Here is a 20,475-nt window from a genome sequence, read left to right on the forward strand (position 1 = left end):
TTATCTAACTCTTAAGCAATTAAAAAATGATTTATGTAATAAGAAAAAAATAAATTTTAAGGATCCTGAAATTTGTTTTTTCCTCATTGTACAATACAAAAATTGTTTTTTTTTTCTCATTGCACAAGTAACTTTTTTTTAAGAGTGAGATGATAGCATCACGTACACTATATAATTTTTTAGATTTTTTCATAATTATTTCAATAATATTTTAAATTTTGAGATCTTGAACATAATATTTTTTATTTTTAAACGTAGGATGGACGACATCTGTCAGAGTCTAAATTTACATATTTTAAAACAGGCAAATATATTTACAAATTTTTATTTAAAAATTATATAAATAAAAGGTCCCAAAACCGCCTCCTTCCCATGGGCATCGCACGAATCGCGAGCCAATACAGTCCACCACCGATCCGGAATCCTCTAGGCTCGCTCCGCCGCTCCCTCCACAGAGGCCACCGAAGCCTCCATTCCCCGCCAGATCCGAGCAGGACGACGGCGAGGATGACGGGGGGCGGGGGTGCGGCGTCGCAGGCGTACGGGGAGGCGTGGTACTGGGACGAGCGGTACCGCAAGGAGGCCGGACCCTTCGACTGGTACCAGAAGTACCCCGCGCTCGCGCCCCTGCTCAGGCTCTACCTGGCCCCGCACCGCCGGCTACTCCTCGTCGGGTGCGGCAACTCCGGTGAGTTGAATTGAGTGGGTGAGCTTGCTTCTTGCCGTCTCGCGAGGGGAGCTGGGGAAGGGAGGGGCTTCGTGGCTGGCCGGGTGGTCACCGATGGCCGGTCATCTCCCCTCTCACGGCTCTTGGCTGTCGTGTATAGCGCGAGTGTTGATCAGCGCGGAAGCGGAGCGTCGGTTCGTGCTGTTGGAAGAGGGAGGCTATTGATTCGATCAACGTGGGGCGCAATGTAGCCGTACTGTAGATACTCTGTCCGTTCTTGGATAATTTTGCAATGTACTAATCAATTTTATTGAAAGGCTTTGATTGCATGGCCTTTGACCACCGGTTTGTCTTAATCGAAGCAATACAATGAACGGTCTAATTCGCTCGCGTACCCCTTGTTAAACTCTTCAGCTTTTTACCGGACCGGAGCCTCTGTCGCACTTTTAAGGAACTTGGTTTAGTGTGGCTTGTTTTGAAGCATGCCAATATTTTGGCGCAAGTAAAGAAAAAACAACGAGGGCAATCACAAACATTTGGGTGCATGAGTTATGGATCCCTTCATCATGGGTAATTAAGCAATACAGTGATAGCCCTCACGTTTCAGGGCGCCAGGTAGCATCTCTGCATCATGATCGTTGTGGAATTCGACAAAGTACAATGTGGTGGGTCAAATTAGGAAACCTGAAAGGCAACTAGTGCGTAGCTTTTATGTACTTCACGTGTGCGAACCTACCGTTTTCACCTGCATATTTTGCAATGTTTGCCTATAATTTTACATGTTTAGTGAAAGCATTAATGAATTCTATGATGTTTGAACTTTTTAGTACATGTGAAGCTGAAAACAGTACCTTACCATATTAAGGTGGTGTCTTTGTAGAGCTACAGTAGAGTTTTATAAGGCACCACAGATCACATGTTGCACATGCACTAAAACACATGCGCTGGATCCCTCTAAGCAAAACTGTACTAGTATTTTGACCCTAGCATTAGTCTTTCAATGCAGATAGAGATTCCTGATTGGTTTCTTGACTTATCACTTGACAATGGTTCAAGGGGAAGTTGAAAACTACGATTAATATGGGGTGCAATGACTTAAGAATCATGCACCCCGCCATTCATCTTCAGCCACTGTGATCTGCCACTTATTTTTCCCAAGCTTAACTTTTTGTTCAGGGAACAGGTCTGTAGTTTTTTTTTTTTGGTGGACCATAGGTTTTTCAAATAAAGAAATCTTACCTTTTTCTTTTATATTTGCAATGTATGATAATCTGTGCACCAATTCTTGCTTTGCTTACTAATTATATGGTTTGTAGTACAAACATAGATGCGCTTTCAGCTATTATTTTGAACAAGTAATTCTAACCATAAGTGCTAAGCAGTTTCTGAATTCAGGTGTCTATTACATTAGTTCATGACTCCATGTTCTAGCGGACATCACTTATGTGGTTTGTATTCCTTGGATTGTTGCACAGTCTTTGGTGAAAACATGGTTGATGATGGTTATCAAGACATTGTCAACATCGATATATCTTCGGTGGTAATTGAACAAATGAAAAAGAAATACCATGATAAGCATCAACTTAAATGTATGCTCTTTGTTCCCAACCTTCTTCTGTTTTTGAATTCCTCCGGAGTATATCCTGCTTAATCTGCTTTCATTTACTATCATGATTGGCACAGATATGAAGATGGATGTAAAGAACATGTCAGATTTTGAGTCTGGTTCATTTGATGGTGTTATTGACAAAGGTACCAGTATCATTGCTGTACTTGACAGCATTATGGGAGAAACTGCTACATGCATATGCAACATGGCATTGGGTTCTAACCCCTTTTGTTGTTTGCAGGAACACTGGATTCTATTATGGTGAGTCAATTTTTGCCAAGACACTTTGACATTCTCCAAATGTGATACTCAATAGCGCTTCTTGTATTTCAGTGCGGCCAAAATTCACAAGAGAATGCAACTAAGATGCTAGAGGAGGTCAACAGGTAACGAGTACACTGATATTTATTTTTGAGATCTCTGTTTAATTGACTATAGCTTCTGTTTATTTCTCCTACCTGCAGAATCCTCAAGGAGAATGGTGTCTACATTCTGGTAATTTGACCTGTCTAATTTTCAAATACTTAAATATTTCATACCCATCTGGTGTTTATAACATTTTTTGAGTCCCATAATGCTATAGATCACTTATGGAGATCCAAGTTACCGATTGCGTCTCCTGAAGGACATGCAACATTGGGCAGTAAAGCTTCATGTCATAGGTTAGTGAGTTATGCCACCAGATCAACTTACCCGTGCCCTCCAATATCTCCAGAGCTCCATTCGCGTCGACCTTTTTCTTATACAAGTATTTTTTTTAAAAAAACTTACAAACATTTATTGTCATTCATAATTACTGTAAATGCTTTGCTCAATATTTATTATCATTGCAGTAAAATTCTTGTGTTTTGTAACTTTGGATCAACACTGGGATTATTGCAGATAGATGGGAAAGAAGTTCCAATCAGAATAAATGGGAACTGACAAAACCGTTGCCTCTAGATGATGATAGCACATCAGTAGTTGCACTTCTTGGCCCGAAACCTGATGTTCACTATATCTATGTCTGTGTAAAGGTTTGCCGCTAACAATCCCTTTGGAATCCCCCAAACTTGTTTTCTGAACTCTTCATAATACCATTTAGCTCATTTGTATTCTGCTAACGGATGAATCATTGCAGAGTAACAATGGTGCAAGGGCGGATTCTAAAGTTGAAGAAGCCATCACTTGATTTCACCATATAACCGTTTGAACCCTAGTGCATAATCAATGTAGCGAATAATGTATAAGTATAACAGATATTGTACCTCTAATTGTTGTTGCTTCATGAATTCATTTCATGCTCAGTGAAGTTGTGTTAGATGTTTCTTTTTAGATCAGTTGAATTAGATATTTTCATGGTTCTTGTGATTACCTCTTTCACAACAGAAGGTACTGTGTTTGTGCACCCATTAAATTCCGTCTAGGCATCCATGCTGTTTCTTACAAATTGTCAACCGTGGGCAGAATTTTTTCCTGTTCTCGAAAAACCTTGGAAATGTACGATTTTGTAGGCATCCATTCTGTTTCTTACAAATTTCCTACAAGCTCGTATTTGCCAAAAAGAATAATAAGTTTGAAATGAAAGAGCACAAGAGATGAAAGTAGAGAATTCTTTTTTTAAGTGGAATTCACCACCCATGAGAAAGGGAGACACGAGGAACTCTGATTCTGTTTGTTTTTACTATGAATTGTCACAATCTAAATTTTGCAAAGGAATTCTTTTCTATTAGATTGTAGGTTTTGATTTGTGAATTGTAAATCAATGTTTATATTGTGGTAATTTGTTTTTGCTTTTTTAAGAATATAACTTATAATCAGAATAAAAAAAACAGGGTATAGAATCCCTAAGGAATGAAAGTTGAAAGAAGAAAGAGGGTGGTCCCCATCCAATCCAACGCTTCCTGTGTGGACTTCTCCACAACCTCCCCTGCAAAAATCCCAAAGAGAAACCCCTTTCTCCTTTCTCTAGCCGCCGCGCCGAACTCTCTCTCTCGTCCGTCGCTCGCCGCCTTTTCGCTTCCCCCATCTCTTTCTCTCTCCTCTGACCACAATGGAGGCTCTCGCGGTCTCCGCCTCCTCCTCGCTCCTCCCCGCCCACCACCCTTCCTCCCGCCTGGCCCCAAACTCTCTTGCGCTCCACCCCCATCCCAGCTCCTGCGGGCGCATCCGCGCGACCCCCGCCGGTGGTGGCGGTGGGAAGGACGATGCCCAAGCCGGCGCCACCCCCAACGGGTCTCCCGTCCTCAAGGTAACAATTGCTGTGGTGATATTCTCCCCGGACACGAGGTTGCGGTTTTGCCGGGGTGTAATGGGTTGATGTGAGCCTGTGAGTATGGCAGCCTAAATGAGATGAATCTGGAAGGATTTGGCTTGTGTTAATGGAGTTCTGTTAGATGCCCGATTGGATGCGCGGTATGGGGCATGCCGAGATGGCTGGATAGCTTGGTGTGATTGGAACTGGTTCAAGGGGCCGATGAGATGACTCAAAAGAAGATTTTTTCTCCATTACTGGTCTACTGTTGTAACGTATTCAGTTATCTAAGATTGAGAGTCGTGTCTCTGGATTAAGGTTTACAAGAAATTACTTATCCTCCTGCTGCTAAAAGAACAGTATATGCGAATGCAACAGTTTATTTCTTGTTGGATTTACCTTTTGGTCTGCTATGCATGGTTGATTATACTAACTGCTACTTAACAGCTTAAGAGCGACTCAAGTCAAAATGGAGTTCTACCGATCACGGCTGACAAGTCACAGAAGGCTTCATTAACCAATACTAATACGGACTCAAGTGGATCTAGGGCTGGCCTATTTAGAACACCTATATCTGGTGGTGTGCAGAGTGCAACTTTTGCCCATGGTTTGCCCCCACCGGCTTTGGCTGTTCGCAATCTGATGGAGCAGGTAGGTTCTGCTAGTTGGCCTCTTGACTTTTCTGGTGTGCGGGACGAAGTCTCATATTTCTCTTATCTACTTGACTCTGTGTACCAGGCGCGGTTTGCTCACCTGTGCTCTGTCATGTCTGGCATGCATCACCGGCGTACTGGATATCCATTTGGTTCACTTGTCGACTTTGCTAATGATTCAATGGGCCGTGAGTTAGCTACTTGGTTAACTTTTGGGTAATAATGATACACTCTGCGAGATCCCCATAGCTAATTGTTTGGTGTTGATGTATTGTGCAGACCCAATATTCTCGTTATCACCCTTAGCAATCCATACGAGGAACTTGCTCGCTGACCCAAGATGTACGCTTGTTGTACAGGTACGAAGTTTCTCCATGTGTTGTACTGGAGCATAAGCTTTGTTGGCTATAATACCTTTGTGTGCCCTTTTCACAGGTACCTGGATGGAGTGGACTGTCAAATGCACGTGTCACAATATTTGGTGATGTCTACCCTTTGCCAGCTGAACAACAGGTGTCTATTTAGCTGCCTTTGTTATTTGATGTTGCAATGAGCTAGGTATTTACTTTTCTGTTGATTACTGCCATGCTAGTCTGTCCTACTGTGAAGCAACTGTTGTTTGTAAGTCTTTTCTGGATTATGATATTTTTCAACAACAGCTCCAAATTGGTAACTCCTGTTGAGTTCTGATGGAGTTTAAGGAGTTTAGTTGCTTTCTCATGGCTCTTACTGTCTCACAGACATGATTTGAATTCGGAATGCATGATATCTTCAAAACAGTGAATTTGAAAATGTTGGGTCCTACTTTATTCTTCTGCTCTTGGTTTTAGAACATTCATAAACTAATTGATTACTCACATTCGTTAGGAATGGGCCCATAAGCAATATGTAGCAAAACATCAACAATGGGCATCACAGCAGTGGGGAAATTTTTACTATTACAGGATGCACAACATAAGGTCTGTGACTTAAAATCTGATGGGTTATTCCCTTCTATCATTTCATGTTTGCCGATCCGTTTATCATTTAAGTTCAGGACTGTAGTTTCTAAAGCACATCTTGAAATATGCGCTTCTCTCTTTCATCAGAAAGCATTTTTCTTTTTCTTGCTTATCATTAGCCTTGTGTAAGTTAGAAGTTGTGATGAACTATATTAACTAATTACAGTGACATATACTTTATCGGAGGCTTTGGAACTGTTGCATGGGTAGACGTAAAAGAGTATGAAAATATTCAACCTGACACGATAGCAGTTGATGGTGGTGAACAAAGCTTAAAGGTAACCATATCAGATCACTGATACCTTGTTTATGGTATAATGACCGCATCAGATTAGCTTGATCATTGGGCTAGGTATGTGCCACTCATTGGTTAGTACAGAAAAAAATCTCAACTACTTCTGATAAACGCCCTTTGTGTAGGAGTTGAATGCAATTTTCTCTAAACCACTTCGAGAGTTTTTGTCATCAGAAAGGGAGGTTGATGCTGCTGCTCTTATATCAGTAGACAGCAAAGGGATAGATATACGGGTTCGCCAGGGTGCACAGGTAAAATATACTCATAATTTCTTACCATCAATGCCGTCTCAAGGAAGAATACTTGTCCTTCAATCTGTATTTTCTTCTGCGCAGTTCAACATTCAGAGGCTAGCATTTGATGTCCCTTACAAGGTTGAGACTCTAGAGGAAGCCAAGAGAGCACTCCACAAGATAATCAAGACAAGCAGCAAATAGAGTGAAGATTGCAGAAGCTGGCTTTACTCAATTTTGCTAATGGTGTGAGGTTTTTATTACAATCCAATAATGAGAACTGAGGACGATGTAATGTAGCAAGTAGCATCATAAGCGCAAAATACGCTGGATATCTTTTTAATAACGAACATCTCTGTCCAGTGTGGCGAATATTGTATATATAGTCGTGTTACTAGGTCAATAATGATGCTTATGCTAATGCTGCTTGAGGAAATTGGATATCTGCCGTTGGTTCAGGAAACGGTCGATTTCTGCACAGCAGGCTATCAGCATGCAATTTTGAGCATGCGTTGATACAGCTAGAAGTTTGATTATATAATTTATGTGACAATAATAATGTCTAATGAGATTGGCGCTAATTTTCATTATCGAGCATATTCAAAATGTTGATTAGTTTGCAATCCTGCTGAATGCACTGCATCTTTGAGCAGGACCAATGCACACATTGTTGGTGTGCTACTTTGTTGACCCCTTTACATGCAAACTGTATGCAACAAAATGGTTCCTCTGCAGTTGCGATGAGAATGTTGCCTGGTTGGGGCCTTGGGGGTGTGTAATCCACCTGCGATTGCGCATGAACCTGCATCTGGAAACTGTCCTTGTTGAGAGTGCTACCAACCTGTCGAATCTGCCGTACTGCATGTGTAAAATGTGTCCTGTTTTGCTTTTTTGAGGTGGTAGGATGTGCTTGCTATTTTGCCAAATGGATCGTGGGCTACCGAACAGTCTGCTAATGTTGGGCATGTTCAGAATGCGTGAGTAATATGAATTTGGCGGAAAGAGAAAAATCTTCTATGATTAATATGAAATTCAAATGTTCCAAACGGAGCGTCGTGTAGCAATTGAACCGTCTTTCCCTATAAAATTTCTTTTATTGTTTGGATAGATATAGAACTTTTGGATGAATATCTAACTTTCACTTTCCACCCCATGAAAGAATTCTACACTGCAAATATTTACATGTTTCGTCTGGAAAAACATACTGCATAACACTTTATACCCATCTAAGATGAAGAAATCAGATCTTCAAACTTTAAGCGAAAGATCTCATGCGGTCATGCTTCTATCAACCAAAGCCAAGCAGGTAAGCCCACTTCTAATGCACTGTTTCTTATATGATGTCTAAGAGAAGAGATAGAATAAGAAATTACTATTAAGAAATAAGCTTCCAATGTATATATGTGTTGATAGTTTTTTTTACTCTCAAGATAATTTATTGTCTCACACTCATCTAGGATTGCTCAAAGAGCTAGTTTCTTTAATAAAAAAACAAACTCATTCTTTCTTATATTTAAATTATTTGTCACATTATCTTTTTATTTAGTGGACATCTAATTAATATCTAAGAAACCAGCATTGAGATTGGCATAAGAATGCAAGTTTTATATTTTCTAAGTTATTGGATCGGCCAAAAACTCAATTAAACTAAAAATTCACCTCTACTTAATTAACTTAACAAAAAATAAACTAAATAATGACCCAAAAGATTGACATCCACTTAATTAACTTGCATGCTACAGGAGGGTCAATTCCAGTACAGTATGAGTAAAGAACATCTCTATGCCAGGTGGGCCCAGAAACCTTGTCCCCACACACCAGTCTCCCAGGGACGATTCAATGCCGACCCCGCATGGACACGTCACAAAAAATTTCGCTGCGCGTTCCTCGCACGCTCTCGGCTCCTCGCTTTCCGATTGATTCCGACCCGACCCGAGAATTCCTCCAGATCAAGGCAGCCGAGGCCACCAGGGAGCCCTAGCTAGGATCTCGCTCCGGCCATGGCCGAGGTCGCCGACGCGTCCCCTCCCCCTCCCCCCACCGGCGGAGGCGACCGGAAGCGCGGCCGCGCCTCGCCCGTGCTCCCGCCGCCGCCCCCCGGGCCCCCGCCGCCGGGGCTGCATAGCAAGAGGTACCGGAGGGACGAGGGCGGCGGAGGGTTCGACCGTCGCCGGCTCGGGCTAACCGGCGGAGGAGGGTACGACCAGGACGACCGGAGGTGAGTGGGCGGGGTGGGGAGTTCGGCTTGGTAGTTGGAACGAGCGGATCAGAACTTGCTAGGTGCTTTGCTTGTTACTGCCAGTCGAGGTCGGTCGGTGCTACCTGGAAATCGCGGCCTTAGTTTGGTTTAGCTATGTCAATTAGAGGTGTTGCGACCTGCAGCGTGCGGTATGACCATATGAGGTTTCACTGCATGCCATTTGTGCTAACTGTGTTTTGAGAATTGGAGCAAAGTGAGAGAGGAGGCTTGTTATTTCTAGGTTATTTGTCTATGAGGACATTGATTCATCACATTATGCAAGTGTTCCATTTGCTGAATCCCAACAACACCATCAATGTCCCAAGCTTCCTGCAATGACCGTACTTACTATTCAACTGAATGTGCTATTAATAATTTGTATATTCAAAGGCTCATGATGCTCCTTTTTCCATGTGAAGAATGCATATTTGTTTTTGCTTTGAAACTGCCGTACATGTTTGGTAGCTTTTCGCATTTTTGTATGCATGGGTTTGTTGTTTTGATTTGGGAACCCAACAGAACGCTGTAGTTATGTGCAGAAAGGAAGGAAACTATGTCATGGTTTTGGTATCTGCTGGTCTCTTGAATCCCCCCTCCCCTCCCCCACAGTGGTTTGAGTGTTTGTTGCAATTTTTGAAGTTGTTGAGATTTCTCTCCCAGGCATCGAAATGATCATGGCAGCATAGGAGGAAGAGGTGGTGATGGCCAATACATGAATCGTGCACCAGGTATGAATTAGTTGATGAGGGGGTTGTCCATTCTCCACTACTTGTCATTTTGGTACAGATACTAGTAGTTTTAAGCTTTTTAAGTCTTAAGTCTCCACAGGAGATTTAAAAAGTTGATCTAGTTCATTTGCCCCATAACCGATCTGATATTATTGTCTTGATATTTGTTGAGTCTGTCATGCGTGTGAGTATGTGACACATAATATCTTCATTGAATTGTATCCTAAATCATATAAAATGTTTCTTTCTGAAGAAAGAAGTAACATACTAGAAAAAAAAGTTGGCATTGATTAAAGCATGTGGGGTACAAAGTATTTGTTGTCAGTTTAAGCTACTTACTGATAAAACTTCTTTGTAACGATATTCATTTAATTGCTACCTTTCCATATGTTATATAGATTGGTCAGATTCTGGACGCAATGGATGGAATGAAGGCCCTAATAATGCTCGTAGGTACGTATACAAATCTTGATTGGTTTCATGTGCTTCTATGATTCCATTTCTTATTTATTCGGTGAGAAAATATACTTTCTGAGGATCAACTCTTGTCAGGCTTGTACATGGTATGCATTATGTTATACAAATTTCACTATTTCAGAACTTATATAATTGGTCCATCACTGACGTGATGAGCAGCTGAGCATGTAGTAACTTTCTTGTGGCAATTTTGGCTATAAAGCATGTGCATGGAATTTTCTTGTGCATTGGGATGTAATGTGAAAGAAAAACTAGACCACCTAGGAGGGACTAGGTCATTTCGTATTAAGAAGAAAATAGGCACATAATTTGAGCTGAAGATGACTTGAACCTGAGTGGTCGGGGTGTACATCCACATTTCACACTTGTCATAACGTGAAAAACTAATGGACTCTGCAGTCTGTACTTTATGCAATCTGTACTAAATACTAGAAGAAAAAAGATAGCAGCTGTCCTCATTGCGATATACAGAGTAATTAAAGAAGCAATGATCATTGCAAAACATCTCATGTGAACACTACAAAATCGTGTTTGAACCATTGTATGGATTAAACGATAAGAAAAGAGATGATCGTCGCAACACCTTTTGAATGAACCATGTAGAATTCACATCTTAGTTTCTATTCATCTCTCTTTAAAAATAATGAAGTGTGATCAGGTTTGAAAGCATAATGACCAAATTGGATAATTTTAAAGTAGAGGAACCACATTAACTTCTTAGTAAAACAGAGGGACCTAAATGACATTTTACTAAAGTTTGGTTAGCTCTTACTTGTGTTCCCTTTTCGCACAATATGAAAAACCAGAGTGATCAGCACTGATGCTCTACAGGGAAGGCCTGATGTCGTACAAGCAGTTCATTCAGGAACTCAAAGATGATATTTCACCAGTTGAGGCTCAAAGCAGGTGTGCTATGCTAGACCTCGTTTTTATTGTTGTGCAAATTTCTGGAAGGCATATATTTCAACTACAGCCAGACTTTCTCCCTTTACATCAGAAGAATCATTGCTGCTGTGTGCAGTATGCTTTCTGTATGGTTGATTTGAAATGCAATTTGACATTTCCGTTCATCCTGCTTATCTTTAGATATGAGGAGTACAAGTCAGAGTACATCACGACTCAGAAGAAAGCATACTTTGACCTCCATAAGGATGAAGATTGGTGATACTTCTTTTGGATCACGATGTTGTGATATATTATCTAGCGTCTTATTTTCTTCAATAATTTTTTAATTTCCCATCTCTTGCTTTTGTTGTAGGTTGAGAAACAAGTATCATCCAACAAACCTTGAATCTGTCATAGAAAGGTTTGCTATTTTCTTAGTCTAATTTTGCCATCTTCTAGTCTCCCTTGTGCTGATATTCTGGCATTTTTACAATATCCTTTTCTTTGATATTCTTGCCCATCTAAGCTGTAATTAGCTTTGTTTTCACGCAGAAGGAATGAACTGGCAAGAACTACTGCGAATGAAATTTTCCTAGATTTACAGAATGGAAGTCTGGACACGTGAGATTCTCTCTCTCTCACACACACGCGCACACGCACACGTGCGCGCGCTCACACATGGAGTATGGTTTTTCCTTATTTTTGTTTGTACTGTGCAGTGGTCCAGGATTAATGGGTTCTGCAGCGAGCAAATCGGGAAATAACAGTGGTAAAAGTGTAGATGATGCGGATGCAGATGGTAAAAAAGGGAAACTTGGAAAGGGCCCTGATGATTTATATTATGCTGCTCCCAAGGCTCACCCAGTTAGTTCCGAAGCTCGGCGAATTCGAATTGACATTGAGCAATCTCAAGCTCTCATTTGTAAACTTGATTCTGAAAAAGGTATTGAGAACAATGTTCTGTCGACTAGTGACCATGACAAGTCAGAAAGGGATAGGTCGCATGGTTCGATGGGGCCAATTGTTATAATACGGGGATCATCTACTGTGAAGGGTCTTGAGGGTGCTGAGTTGCTGGACACTCTTGTTACCTATTTATGGCGTATCCATGGTGTGGATTATTATGGTATGTCCGAGACAAATGAACCCAAAGGCCTAAGGCATGTGAAAGCTGATGCAAGGACATATAATGAGGCTAGCTCAAATGCAACCGAATGGGAGAATAAACTTGATTCATTTTGGCAAGACAGGATTCAAGGTCAGGATCCGTTAGAGATATTGAAAGCAAAGGAGAAGATTGATGCAGCTGCTTCTGAAGTCTTGGATCCATATGTGAGGAAGATAAGGGATGAGAAGTATGGGTGGAAGTATGGTTGTGGAGCCAAGGGTTGCACAAAACTTTTCCATGCTCCTGAGTTTGTCCAGAAGCATATTAAACTCAAGCATGCAGACGTAGTGGTTGAGCTTACTTCAAAAGTGAGAGAGGATGTTTACTTTGAGAACTACATGAAGTATGTTTCTGTACTTTCGTCTTTTGGAATAAGCTAATTTTGAAATTGCATGACGATTATGGGCCATTTTATCTTGAATGCAGTGACCCAAAAGCGCCTGGTGGAACACCTATCATGCAACAACCTGCTCCAGTAAGCATCATCACTAACTTTATACTCACTCACAAATTGGTGACCCTCTTGTGTAATTGTTTGTATTGATCACTGTTCAGAGGGGAAAAGGCAGACACCGGCCACCAATAGAGAGTCGGCTGAGAGATGAACGTGGAAATCATAGGTTTGACAGGAATGCTGATTCACCGCCACATGATGGGTCTGGTGAAAACCTGGATGATCCTATTTATGATTCGTTTGGTGATCCAATTATGCATGGTGCCTTTCCTCCAGACATTCCTGCTCCTCCGGTGCTGATGCCTGTGCCTGGCGCTGGGTAAGTCTGCAACTTCTGCTTGCTTATAGTGAACGATGTACTCATGACCCGTTCATCGCCATTGCAGTCCGCTAGGACCGTTTATTCCTGCACCACCAGAAGTTGCCATGCGTATGATGAGAGATCAGGGTGGGCCACCTCCTTTTGAGCCAACTGCGGGTCCACACCCTAGGAAAGCGGGGAGGGGTGGTGGTCCCCCAATGGGTGGTCCATCCCCAATCTTTAATGCTCCTCCTCTTCTGCACGATCCTCGTAGAATAAGAAGGTTAATACTTATATCTCAATCTCTTTGCAGTTTGCACATATGTTCCCAGAAAGTACACACCATTAATGTAAACATTTCGTTTTCATTCTGAGAGGTCAACAGCAACAAAGATCCTGAAACTAGTAGTGAAAAGGCATTCTTGGTTATATGTCTCCGGCCAGTCCTTGACATCGTTGTGTTTTACTCCCTCTATTTCATAATATAGGGTGCGGTTTGACTTGGCACAGTCTCCAAAACCGAACTTTGACCGTTCGTTTCTCTTACTGTATATTGTTGCTCTTACTGTATATTGTTGATAGCTGTTATGAATAGCACTTGTATTCATCATGGGGGCTCTGGGCCCAAATATATACATGTACAGGTGTGGGAAAATATGCAGGAAACCCCTTATACAATGGGGAAGAACACTGAGTTTGGAGAGATAAAACTTGTGCTGAGCTCTCGTCTGTGCCTTTATGAAGAAATCTGCCAACTGAAGCTCCGAAGGCACGTACCGAAGAGCAATCACATTATCCTGTACCTGTGCTCGTGTATAAGAAGCATCAACACCAATATGCTTAGTGAGCTCATGCTTCACCGGATCACGAGCAATACTGATAGCACCTGTACTGTCAGACAAAAGAGGAGTCGGTATAGTAACAGAAACACCAAAATCCTCAAGCAACCACCGTAGTCAAGTAACCTCTACTGTCACAAGAGCCATAGCTCGCAACTCAGCCTCTGCACTCGAACGAGAAACTGTTGTCTGCTTCTTAGTCTTCCAAGCAACGAGGGAACCACCAAGAAAAACACAATAGGCAGAAAGAGAACGATGATCAGAGGAATCACTAGCCCAAGTGGCATCTGAATAGGCCTGAAGGTGTAAAGAGCTGGAGCGCGGAAAGAACAAACGACGAGAGATAGTCCCACGAAGATAGCGTAGAACCCGAAGAAGATGACTATAGTGGAGCTGAGTGGGAGCTGAAACAAACTGACTGAGGATATGTACAGAGTATGAAATGTCAGGACGAGTAACACCAAGATACACAAGACTCCCTACAATGTGACGATAGCGTGTGGGATCAGAAAGAGGCTCACCATCGGTGGCACAAAGATGAACATTAAGCTCCATGGGAGTCTCAACAGTACGTTGGTCAGTGAGAGAAGCACGATCAAGAAGTTCCTGAATGTACTTTTCTTGGGACAGATAGAAACCCTCAGGCGTGGAAGAAACCTCAATTCCAAGGAAGTAACGAAGAGGACCTAGATCAGACATGAGAAACTGCTCACTGAGGCGTGCCTTCACAAATGCAATGTACTGAGAATCATCTCCAGTAATGATCATATCATCAACATAAAGAAGGAGAAGTGTCCGACCACGAGACGAAGTGTGGATAAAAAGCGCCGAATCATGAGCACTGGCAGAAAAACCAGCAACACTAACAACAGAAGCAAAGCGTTGGAACCAAGCACGAGGAGCTTGCTTAAGCCCGTAAAGAGAGCGACGAAGGCGACAAACCATACCCTTAGGGACGGAATAGCCAGGCGGAGGCTACATGTATACCTCCTCACGCAACTCGCCATTAAGAAAGGCATTCTTAACATCAAGCTGAGAGATGGACCACGCACGAACAGAGGCTACAGCAAGAAGAGTGCGAACAGTGGTCATGTGAGCCACAGGAGCAAAGGTCTCATCATAGTCACGACCATGCTCCTGCTGAAAACCACGCGCCACAAGGCGAGCCTTGTAACGCTCAAGAGAACCATCAGATCGGGTCTTAACCTTGTAAACCCACTTGCACGTGATAGGACGAACATGTGCAGGAAGGGAAACAAGATCCCACGTGCTAGTGCGCTCAAGAGCAGCAATCTCCTCTGCCATCGCATGCTGCCATTCCTGATGATGAAGAGCATCGCGGTAAGAGGTCGGCTCGGAAAGAACAGTGCCAGCAACAAACCGGTCTGGAGGTCGAATCAAACGACGATCACGAAGGGCATAGTGGGGAGACTCAGGAGGAAAATCCTCTTCAGAAGAAGACACATCAGACAAAGATGCATTGGAAGAAGGTGACACAGTAGAGAACGGCATGGCAGAAGATGGATGTGCAACACGTCGTCACGTGTGTAGAACTGTGTCACAGGCGGCTTATGATCATAGATAGTACCAACTGGAGCCGGAGAAGAAGGCTCCAAAGATGTCACCACAGAAGGATCAGAAGGAGAGGGCACCAAGCGTGAGGACGGAGCAGTGACAATAGGAGTATCAGGAAAAGTCAGGAAAGAAAGTGGCTCAACTACAGATGCATGAGAAGCATCTGAAGAAGGACGAGGATAGAAAGGACGAGACTCATCAAAGGTAACATCCCGAGAGATCCTCATCCGACGTCCAACAGGATCCCAACAACGATACCCCTTATGTTCGGCACTATATCCCAGAAAGACACACTCAACAGACTGAGCGGTCAGCTTGGTGCGCTCTCGGGGTGTAAGGAGCACATAGCACACACAACCAAAAAGACGAAGGCTGGAGTAGTCAGGCGTCTTCCCACAAAGACGCTCATATGGAATCCCACCATGCAGAGCTGATGAAGGCTGGATGTTAATCAAATAAGTGGCAGTAGAGACAGCATCAGCCCAAAAATGAGGTGGAACAGAAGAGGCAATCATAAGAGCACGAGCAGTCTCAAGAAGATGACGATGCTTATGCTCAGCAACACCGTTCTGAGCATGGGCACCAGGACAAGAGAATTGGGTAAGAGTGCCCTGCTCCAAAAGAAACTGGTGAAGGGCTCCAGAAAGGTACTCCCCGGCAGAATCAGCACGAAAAATCCTAATAGCAGTGTCAAACTGAGTACGAATCATGGTGGCAAAAGCCTTATAGATAGATAAAGCCTCACTACGATGTGTCATGAAATAAACCCATGTGTGGCGAGAAAAATCATCTATAAAAAGAATATAATATCGATGGCCCCCTTTCGAAACGAAGGGAGCCGGACCCCATACATCAGAATGAACAAGATCAAAAGGACGCTTGGACACTGACTCACTAGAAGGATAGGGAAGCTGAATCTGCTTACCTAGCCTACATCCCTGACACTGATCCAACGATACATCACCAGAGACGGATCCCAAAAGATCACGACGAACTAATGTGGACAGACGCGAACGACAAAGATGGCCCAAACGATGATGCCACTGAGCAAAGGACGATGAAGACGAAACAGCAGAAGCAGAGCCAACGAGACTGGCAGAGGCAGCGGAAGGAAGACGAAGCCAGTCAAGCTCCCAAAGGCACTGAGAATCACGTCGATGAGGGCCAGTACCAACCAGGAGACCCGTGCTGCGTTCCTGAACACAACAAGAGTCAGAGTCGAGAATGACACGACAACCATGATCAGTGAGTTGGCCAGCTGAGATAAGCTGCATGGTTAGTTTGGGAACATAAGAAACAGCAGGAACATGAAAAGAGTCAGACAAAAGAGTGCCTCGCCCTACAACAGAAAGGGGTGATCCATCTGCGGTATGAACAGTGATAGGAATAGATGGAGTACTAATGGAAGAAAGATTGGTACGATCATGAGTCATATGAAAAGATGCACCAGAATCAAGAATCCATGAAAAAGTACCTGGGGCGGAAGTGGAAAGTGGTCCCTCAGTGGAAGGCGGGGAAGTAGCAGCAGCAGGATGTGACGGTGCAGAGGCCGGAGTAACAGAACCAACAGCTCCAGGAGGTGCAGAGGTAGCAAGGCGACGAAGCAACATGAGAATCTCCTGTGTCTCAGAACTAGCAGAACCCCTCTGAGAACCTCCAGTACTAGGACTACGAGCACTACTCCCACCCTGTGAAGTACGATCACCACGACGACCCTGAGCCTTCTTCTTCCTGTAACAATAATCCTCCACATGTCCATCCTTATCACAATACTTGCAATGAAGACCGCCACTCCCTCCAACCCTGGAAGAGGGTGCCACTGAAGAAGGCGTCGCGGGCGGAGGAGGAGGCGAATGAACAGCCAAGGCAGAAGGAGACTGTAGCAGGCCTGCATTACGAAGACGTGTCTCTTCATTACGAATAGCAGCAAGAGCATCCATCAGAGACACACAAGGCTGACGAGCAAGCAGCTGAGCACGAAGCGGCTCAAACTCAGCACGAAGACGGGTCAAGAAGTCATATGTACGCTGTACCAACAAAGCATTCTTCTGACCCCTGCAGGACTCACAAGTGGCAACTGACAACTGAGGACTAAGAGAATCAAGCTGACGCCATACAACAGACATCTGTGCATAGAACTCCTCAACTGTGGCATCGCCCTGCTGTAACAGCTGCTCCTGGTGTAAGGCATCAATATACAATGACTGACCAGATGGCTCATAAAGATCACGAAGAGAAGTCCACATCTGATGTGAAAAGTCAAAGTAAACAATGTCCGCAGCAAGACACTCTTCCATACTGGCAACAAGAATAGAGGCAGCACGAGCATCCTCATCCAACCAAGTCCGGTATGCAACAAAATCTGTGTCATAAGCTGACAGATTATCATCATAAGAGGCAAGCAGCTTCGCCTTGTCATCCTCTGAAGCATTCGCGGGAATCAGTGGCGGAATAGGGCATACAGGCTTGGCTGGACATGGTAGATCACCAGTAAGAAAATCCCAAAGACGAAGACCCTTCATGTGCCACGTCATCCGTGGCACCCAGTCACGATAATTAGTGCCATTAAAAAGCACCAGACATCGCGGAACCTGGAGACCACCTGACGAAGGAGTTGAGGACGACATCTTGAAGCAAAACACCTGGCGACGGCAAGTGGGCAGAACAGAAGCGGCGGCGGCAACACCCCTGTTTTTTTTTTTTGCTCTTTTTTTTTTACTTCTTCCTCCTTCTGGTGCGCTCGGCTCTGTTGAGCAGCGCTAAACAACGGCAGCGCAAGAGAGAGAGGAGCAGAGGCACGGCGCCAGCAGGGGAGGGCGATGGAGTCCGGTGGCGGTGGAGTCCGGCGAGTGGCGGCGAAGGACGAGTTCCCGACGGCGGAAACCGAGGCACGACGGGCCCCGACGCAGTGGCGAGAGACTGGCGGCGGAGGGCGAGGCACCGTCGGCGGGGCTGAGGTCACGCAGCCGCGCAAATCGGGCGGCGGCGGTGCTGGAGAGGTCGGCGGAGCTCGTTCGGTGGCGGCGGGATGGAGCGAAGCGAGGTCGGTGGCGCGCGTTCGGTGGCGGCGACGGAGCGAAGCGACGCAAACGGGCGTCCAGCAGCGACGACGTTCAGCAGCGACGCAAACGGGCGGCGGCGGGACTGTGGAGTCTGGCGGCGGCGCAATTGCAGCAACGGCGGGACGGATGCCGACGGCAACGACGAGATCCGAGCCGGCGGAATAGTAGCACGCAAGTGCAACGTGCGAGGGAAAAAAAATCGGCTAGGGAGAGAGAGAACGAACCCTAACCCTAGTTTTTGGCTCTAATACCATGTTATGAATAGCACTTGTTATGAATAGCACTTGTATTCATCATGGGGGCTCTGGGCCCAAATATATACATGTACAGGTGTGGGCAAATAGGCAGGAAACCTCTTATACAATGGGGAAAATACAAATATACATATATATCTAACAATAGCAACAAAATCATACTCATAAGAAAGTACATTCAAATACGAATCCAGCGGTACCACATTTGTATCACAAGTCCACATATCATTAGATTAATTGTTGTTCAAAGATTACAAAGTTTGAATCTTGAAATGCGTGCATTATCATGATTTGCACATTCGGGCATCTTTTTCTTCAGGTTCAGTAACAAATCTAGACACTTCACTAGAAACTTTAAGCTGATCAACAAATTGAAACTCCTTTTGTTACCATTTGATTTCGTAATTTTTGCACCTTGGAAAATGTCCTAGCTCATGACTGGTTAGATTACATAACCGCATCTGCAGTCTGCAGTAATGCAATATATAGAGAGTACACGAGAGGGTCACGGGAATACGAAAAGGACTCTAGTGCATAATAGAAAAATGACTCTAATACTCCTAACAGGACATACTTAACCATGTTACTAGTGCTTCCACATCCAGATTATGATCATGTGGAGCATGACAATCTTAGGGTGTATACTTGACTAGGATTTGTCTTTTTAAGATGGGGAAATCTTTGGTGCAAACAAACAAATGGGTGCAAACAATGAATGCTGCATGGGATTTTTTTGCAATCAACCCTCCACTGGTGGGATGACGGCATCAACCGTAGCATTCTTATAGGGATCGGACGTACGACATTTATTGTTTGTACATTTGCATCTATTTGCTTGTTTTGCACCAAAGATTTCTCCTTTTAAGATATTGTTGTTCCCCTCTGCATGCTTGGGATGCAAAATTTGTACTTTCAAATAAACAGCCTTATGTAAGGGATATTTGAATATTTGTTGTATGTGAACCATCAATAGATATTTCAGGCACGTTTTTTCTATACATTATCTATTTGTTTTTTTTGGGGGTACACCTTCTCACCAGTTTTCACCTTTGCTTCCAGCTATCAAGATCTTGATGCTCCTGAAGATGAAGTGACTGTTATGGACTACCGAAGCTTGTAGACGCGAGCTTCATGTGAGGGATAACTGTAGGTAATATTACACTGCAGAAATACCTTGCCCTGTCTAGAGTTACTGTTGGGTAAACCAGTCCGTCGCCACTCAGTGTTTGTAAAATGAATCACAGTAGATCGGGCATTCGGTGTAACCCCATTCATCCCAAAGACAAGGGTGGTTGCCTGAAATTTTTAGAACGTGAAAAATTTTGTACACCAAGTCTCATTTTCTTTTTCCTTGGAACAATCTCTTTTAGGTACGAGTATGTTCTATATGTTCTACCTTACTAGGGAAGTCCAGTCAGCCCTGACGTACCTAGTCCAAATAGGATCGATTCTCCACTGTGTATGAACTACTTTAGTACTGACTGCACATGCATTCATGCAAATGGCTAGTGGCTTGGAATCTGATGCCGCTGGCGTGTACTAAAGCTTATGAGGTCCTATTTGTTTTTTTATTCCGATAGGGATTTTAGCTTCAAAAGCAAAATTAAAAGCAAAAGGTCATGATATAGAAGTCAATTCTTGCAATTCACAAATTAAATTGTACTATTAAATCTTACAATCTATAATTCGATAAAAATAAGCTTCTATGAATTCTATGAAATGGATTGGATTCTTGTAATCTGAAACTAAAATAAATAGGCGCTTAGTGCTGGAGTTGGGCCGTGAATTCTGGTCAGTTAGTG

At 43.5% G+C, this 20,475-nt stretch overlaps 3 protein-coding genes across 3 annotated transcripts; all 3 read left to right on the forward strand.

Moving 5' to 3' along the window:
• The first annotated feature begins 360 nt into the window (after nucleotides 1-360).
• Nucleotides 361-3,614, forward strand: LOC133898910 (uncharacterized). Its single transcript, XM_062339719.1, has 9 exons — nucleotides 361-688; nucleotides 2,143-2,256; nucleotides 2,351-2,419; nucleotides 2,518-2,537; nucleotides 2,610-2,662; nucleotides 2,741-2,771; nucleotides 2,860-2,938; nucleotides 3,159-3,292; nucleotides 3,397-3,614. Exons 1-9 carry the CDS (start codon nucleotides 373-375, stop codon nucleotides 3,445-3,447), a joined length of 867 nt encoding a protein of 288 aa, XP_062195703.1. The 5' UTR covers nucleotides 361-372; the 3' UTR covers nucleotides 3,448-3,614.
• A 543-nt stretch (nucleotides 3,615-4,157) lies between these two features.
• Nucleotides 4,158-7,285, forward strand: LOC133898909 (uncharacterized). The gene is made up of 9 exons (XM_062339718.1): nucleotides 4,158-4,506; nucleotides 4,957-5,160; nucleotides 5,248-5,350; nucleotides 5,442-5,521; nucleotides 5,598-5,675; nucleotides 6,030-6,121; nucleotides 6,330-6,441; nucleotides 6,584-6,709; nucleotides 6,794-7,285. The coding sequence occupies exons 1-9, from the start codon at nucleotides 4,309-4,311 to the stop codon at nucleotides 6,893-6,895; spliced, it is 1,095 nt and encodes a 364-aa protein (XP_062195702.1). The 5' UTR covers nucleotides 4,158-4,308; the 3' UTR covers nucleotides 6,896-7,285.
• Nucleotides 7,286-8,580: 1,295 nt separating this feature from the next.
• Nucleotides 8,581-20,097, forward strand: LOC133898933 (serrate RNA effector molecule-like). Its single transcript, XM_062339759.1, has 12 exons — nucleotides 8,581-8,909; nucleotides 9,591-9,658; nucleotides 10,057-10,111; nucleotides 10,967-11,041; nucleotides 11,222-11,296; nucleotides 11,394-11,441; nucleotides 11,573-11,641; nucleotides 11,740-12,531; nucleotides 12,615-12,663; nucleotides 12,744-12,961; nucleotides 13,029-13,226; nucleotides 19,733-20,097. Exons 1-12 carry the CDS (start codon nucleotides 8,692-8,694, stop codon nucleotides 19,791-19,793), a joined length of 1,926 nt encoding a protein of 641 aa, XP_062195743.1. The 5' UTR covers nucleotides 8,581-8,691; the 3' UTR covers nucleotides 19,794-20,097.
• Nucleotides 20,098-20,475: the final 378 nt, after the last annotated feature.

Source organism: Phragmites australis, chromosome 18 (genome assembly GCF_958298935.1).
Source record: "Phragmites australis chromosome 18, lpPhrAust1.1, whole genome shotgun sequence".
NCBI lineage: Eukaryota > Viridiplantae > Streptophyta > Magnoliopsida > Poales > Poaceae > Phragmites > Phragmites australis.

Excerpts from the sequence above, each read along its gene's own strand:
- LOC133898933 (XM_062339759.1), top strand. The coding sequence starts at position 8,692 with ATGGCCGAGGTCGCCGACGCGTCCCCTCCCCCTCCCCCCACCGGCGGA. Across the intron at positions 10,112-10,966 it reads GGCCCTAATAATGCTCGTAG|GGAAGGCCTGATGTCGTACA; the intron begins GTACGTATACAA and ends GATGCTCTACAG. Across the intron at positions 11,042-11,221 it reads CCAGTTGAGGCTCAAAGCAG|ATATGAGGAGTACAAGTCAG; the intron begins GTGTGCTATGCT and ends GCTTATCTTTAG.
- LOC133898910 (XM_062339719.1), top strand. The coding sequence starts at position 373 with ATGGGCATCGCACGAATCGCGAGCCAATACAGTCCACCACCGATCCGG. Across the intron at positions 2,257-2,350 it reads TGATAAGCATCAACTTAAAT|ATATGAAGATGGATGTAAAG; the intron begins GTATGCTCTTTG and ends TGATTGGCACAG. Across the intron at positions 2,663-2,740 it reads ATGCTAGAGGAGGTCAACAG|AATCCTCAAGGAGAATGGTG; the intron begins GTAACGAGTACA and ends TCCTACCTGCAG.
- LOC133898909 (XM_062339718.1), top strand. The coding sequence starts at position 4,309 with ATGGAGGCTCTCGCGGTCTCCGCCTCCTCCTCGCTCCTCCCCGCCCAC. Across the intron at positions 5,351-5,441 it reads TGCTAATGATTCAATGGGCC|ACCCAATATTCTCGTTATCA; the intron begins GTGAGTTAGCTA and ends TGTATTGTGCAG. Across the intron at positions 6,710-6,793 it reads GGGTTCGCCAGGGTGCACAG|TTCAACATTCAGAGGCTAGC; the intron begins GTAAAATATACT and ends TCTTCTGCGCAG.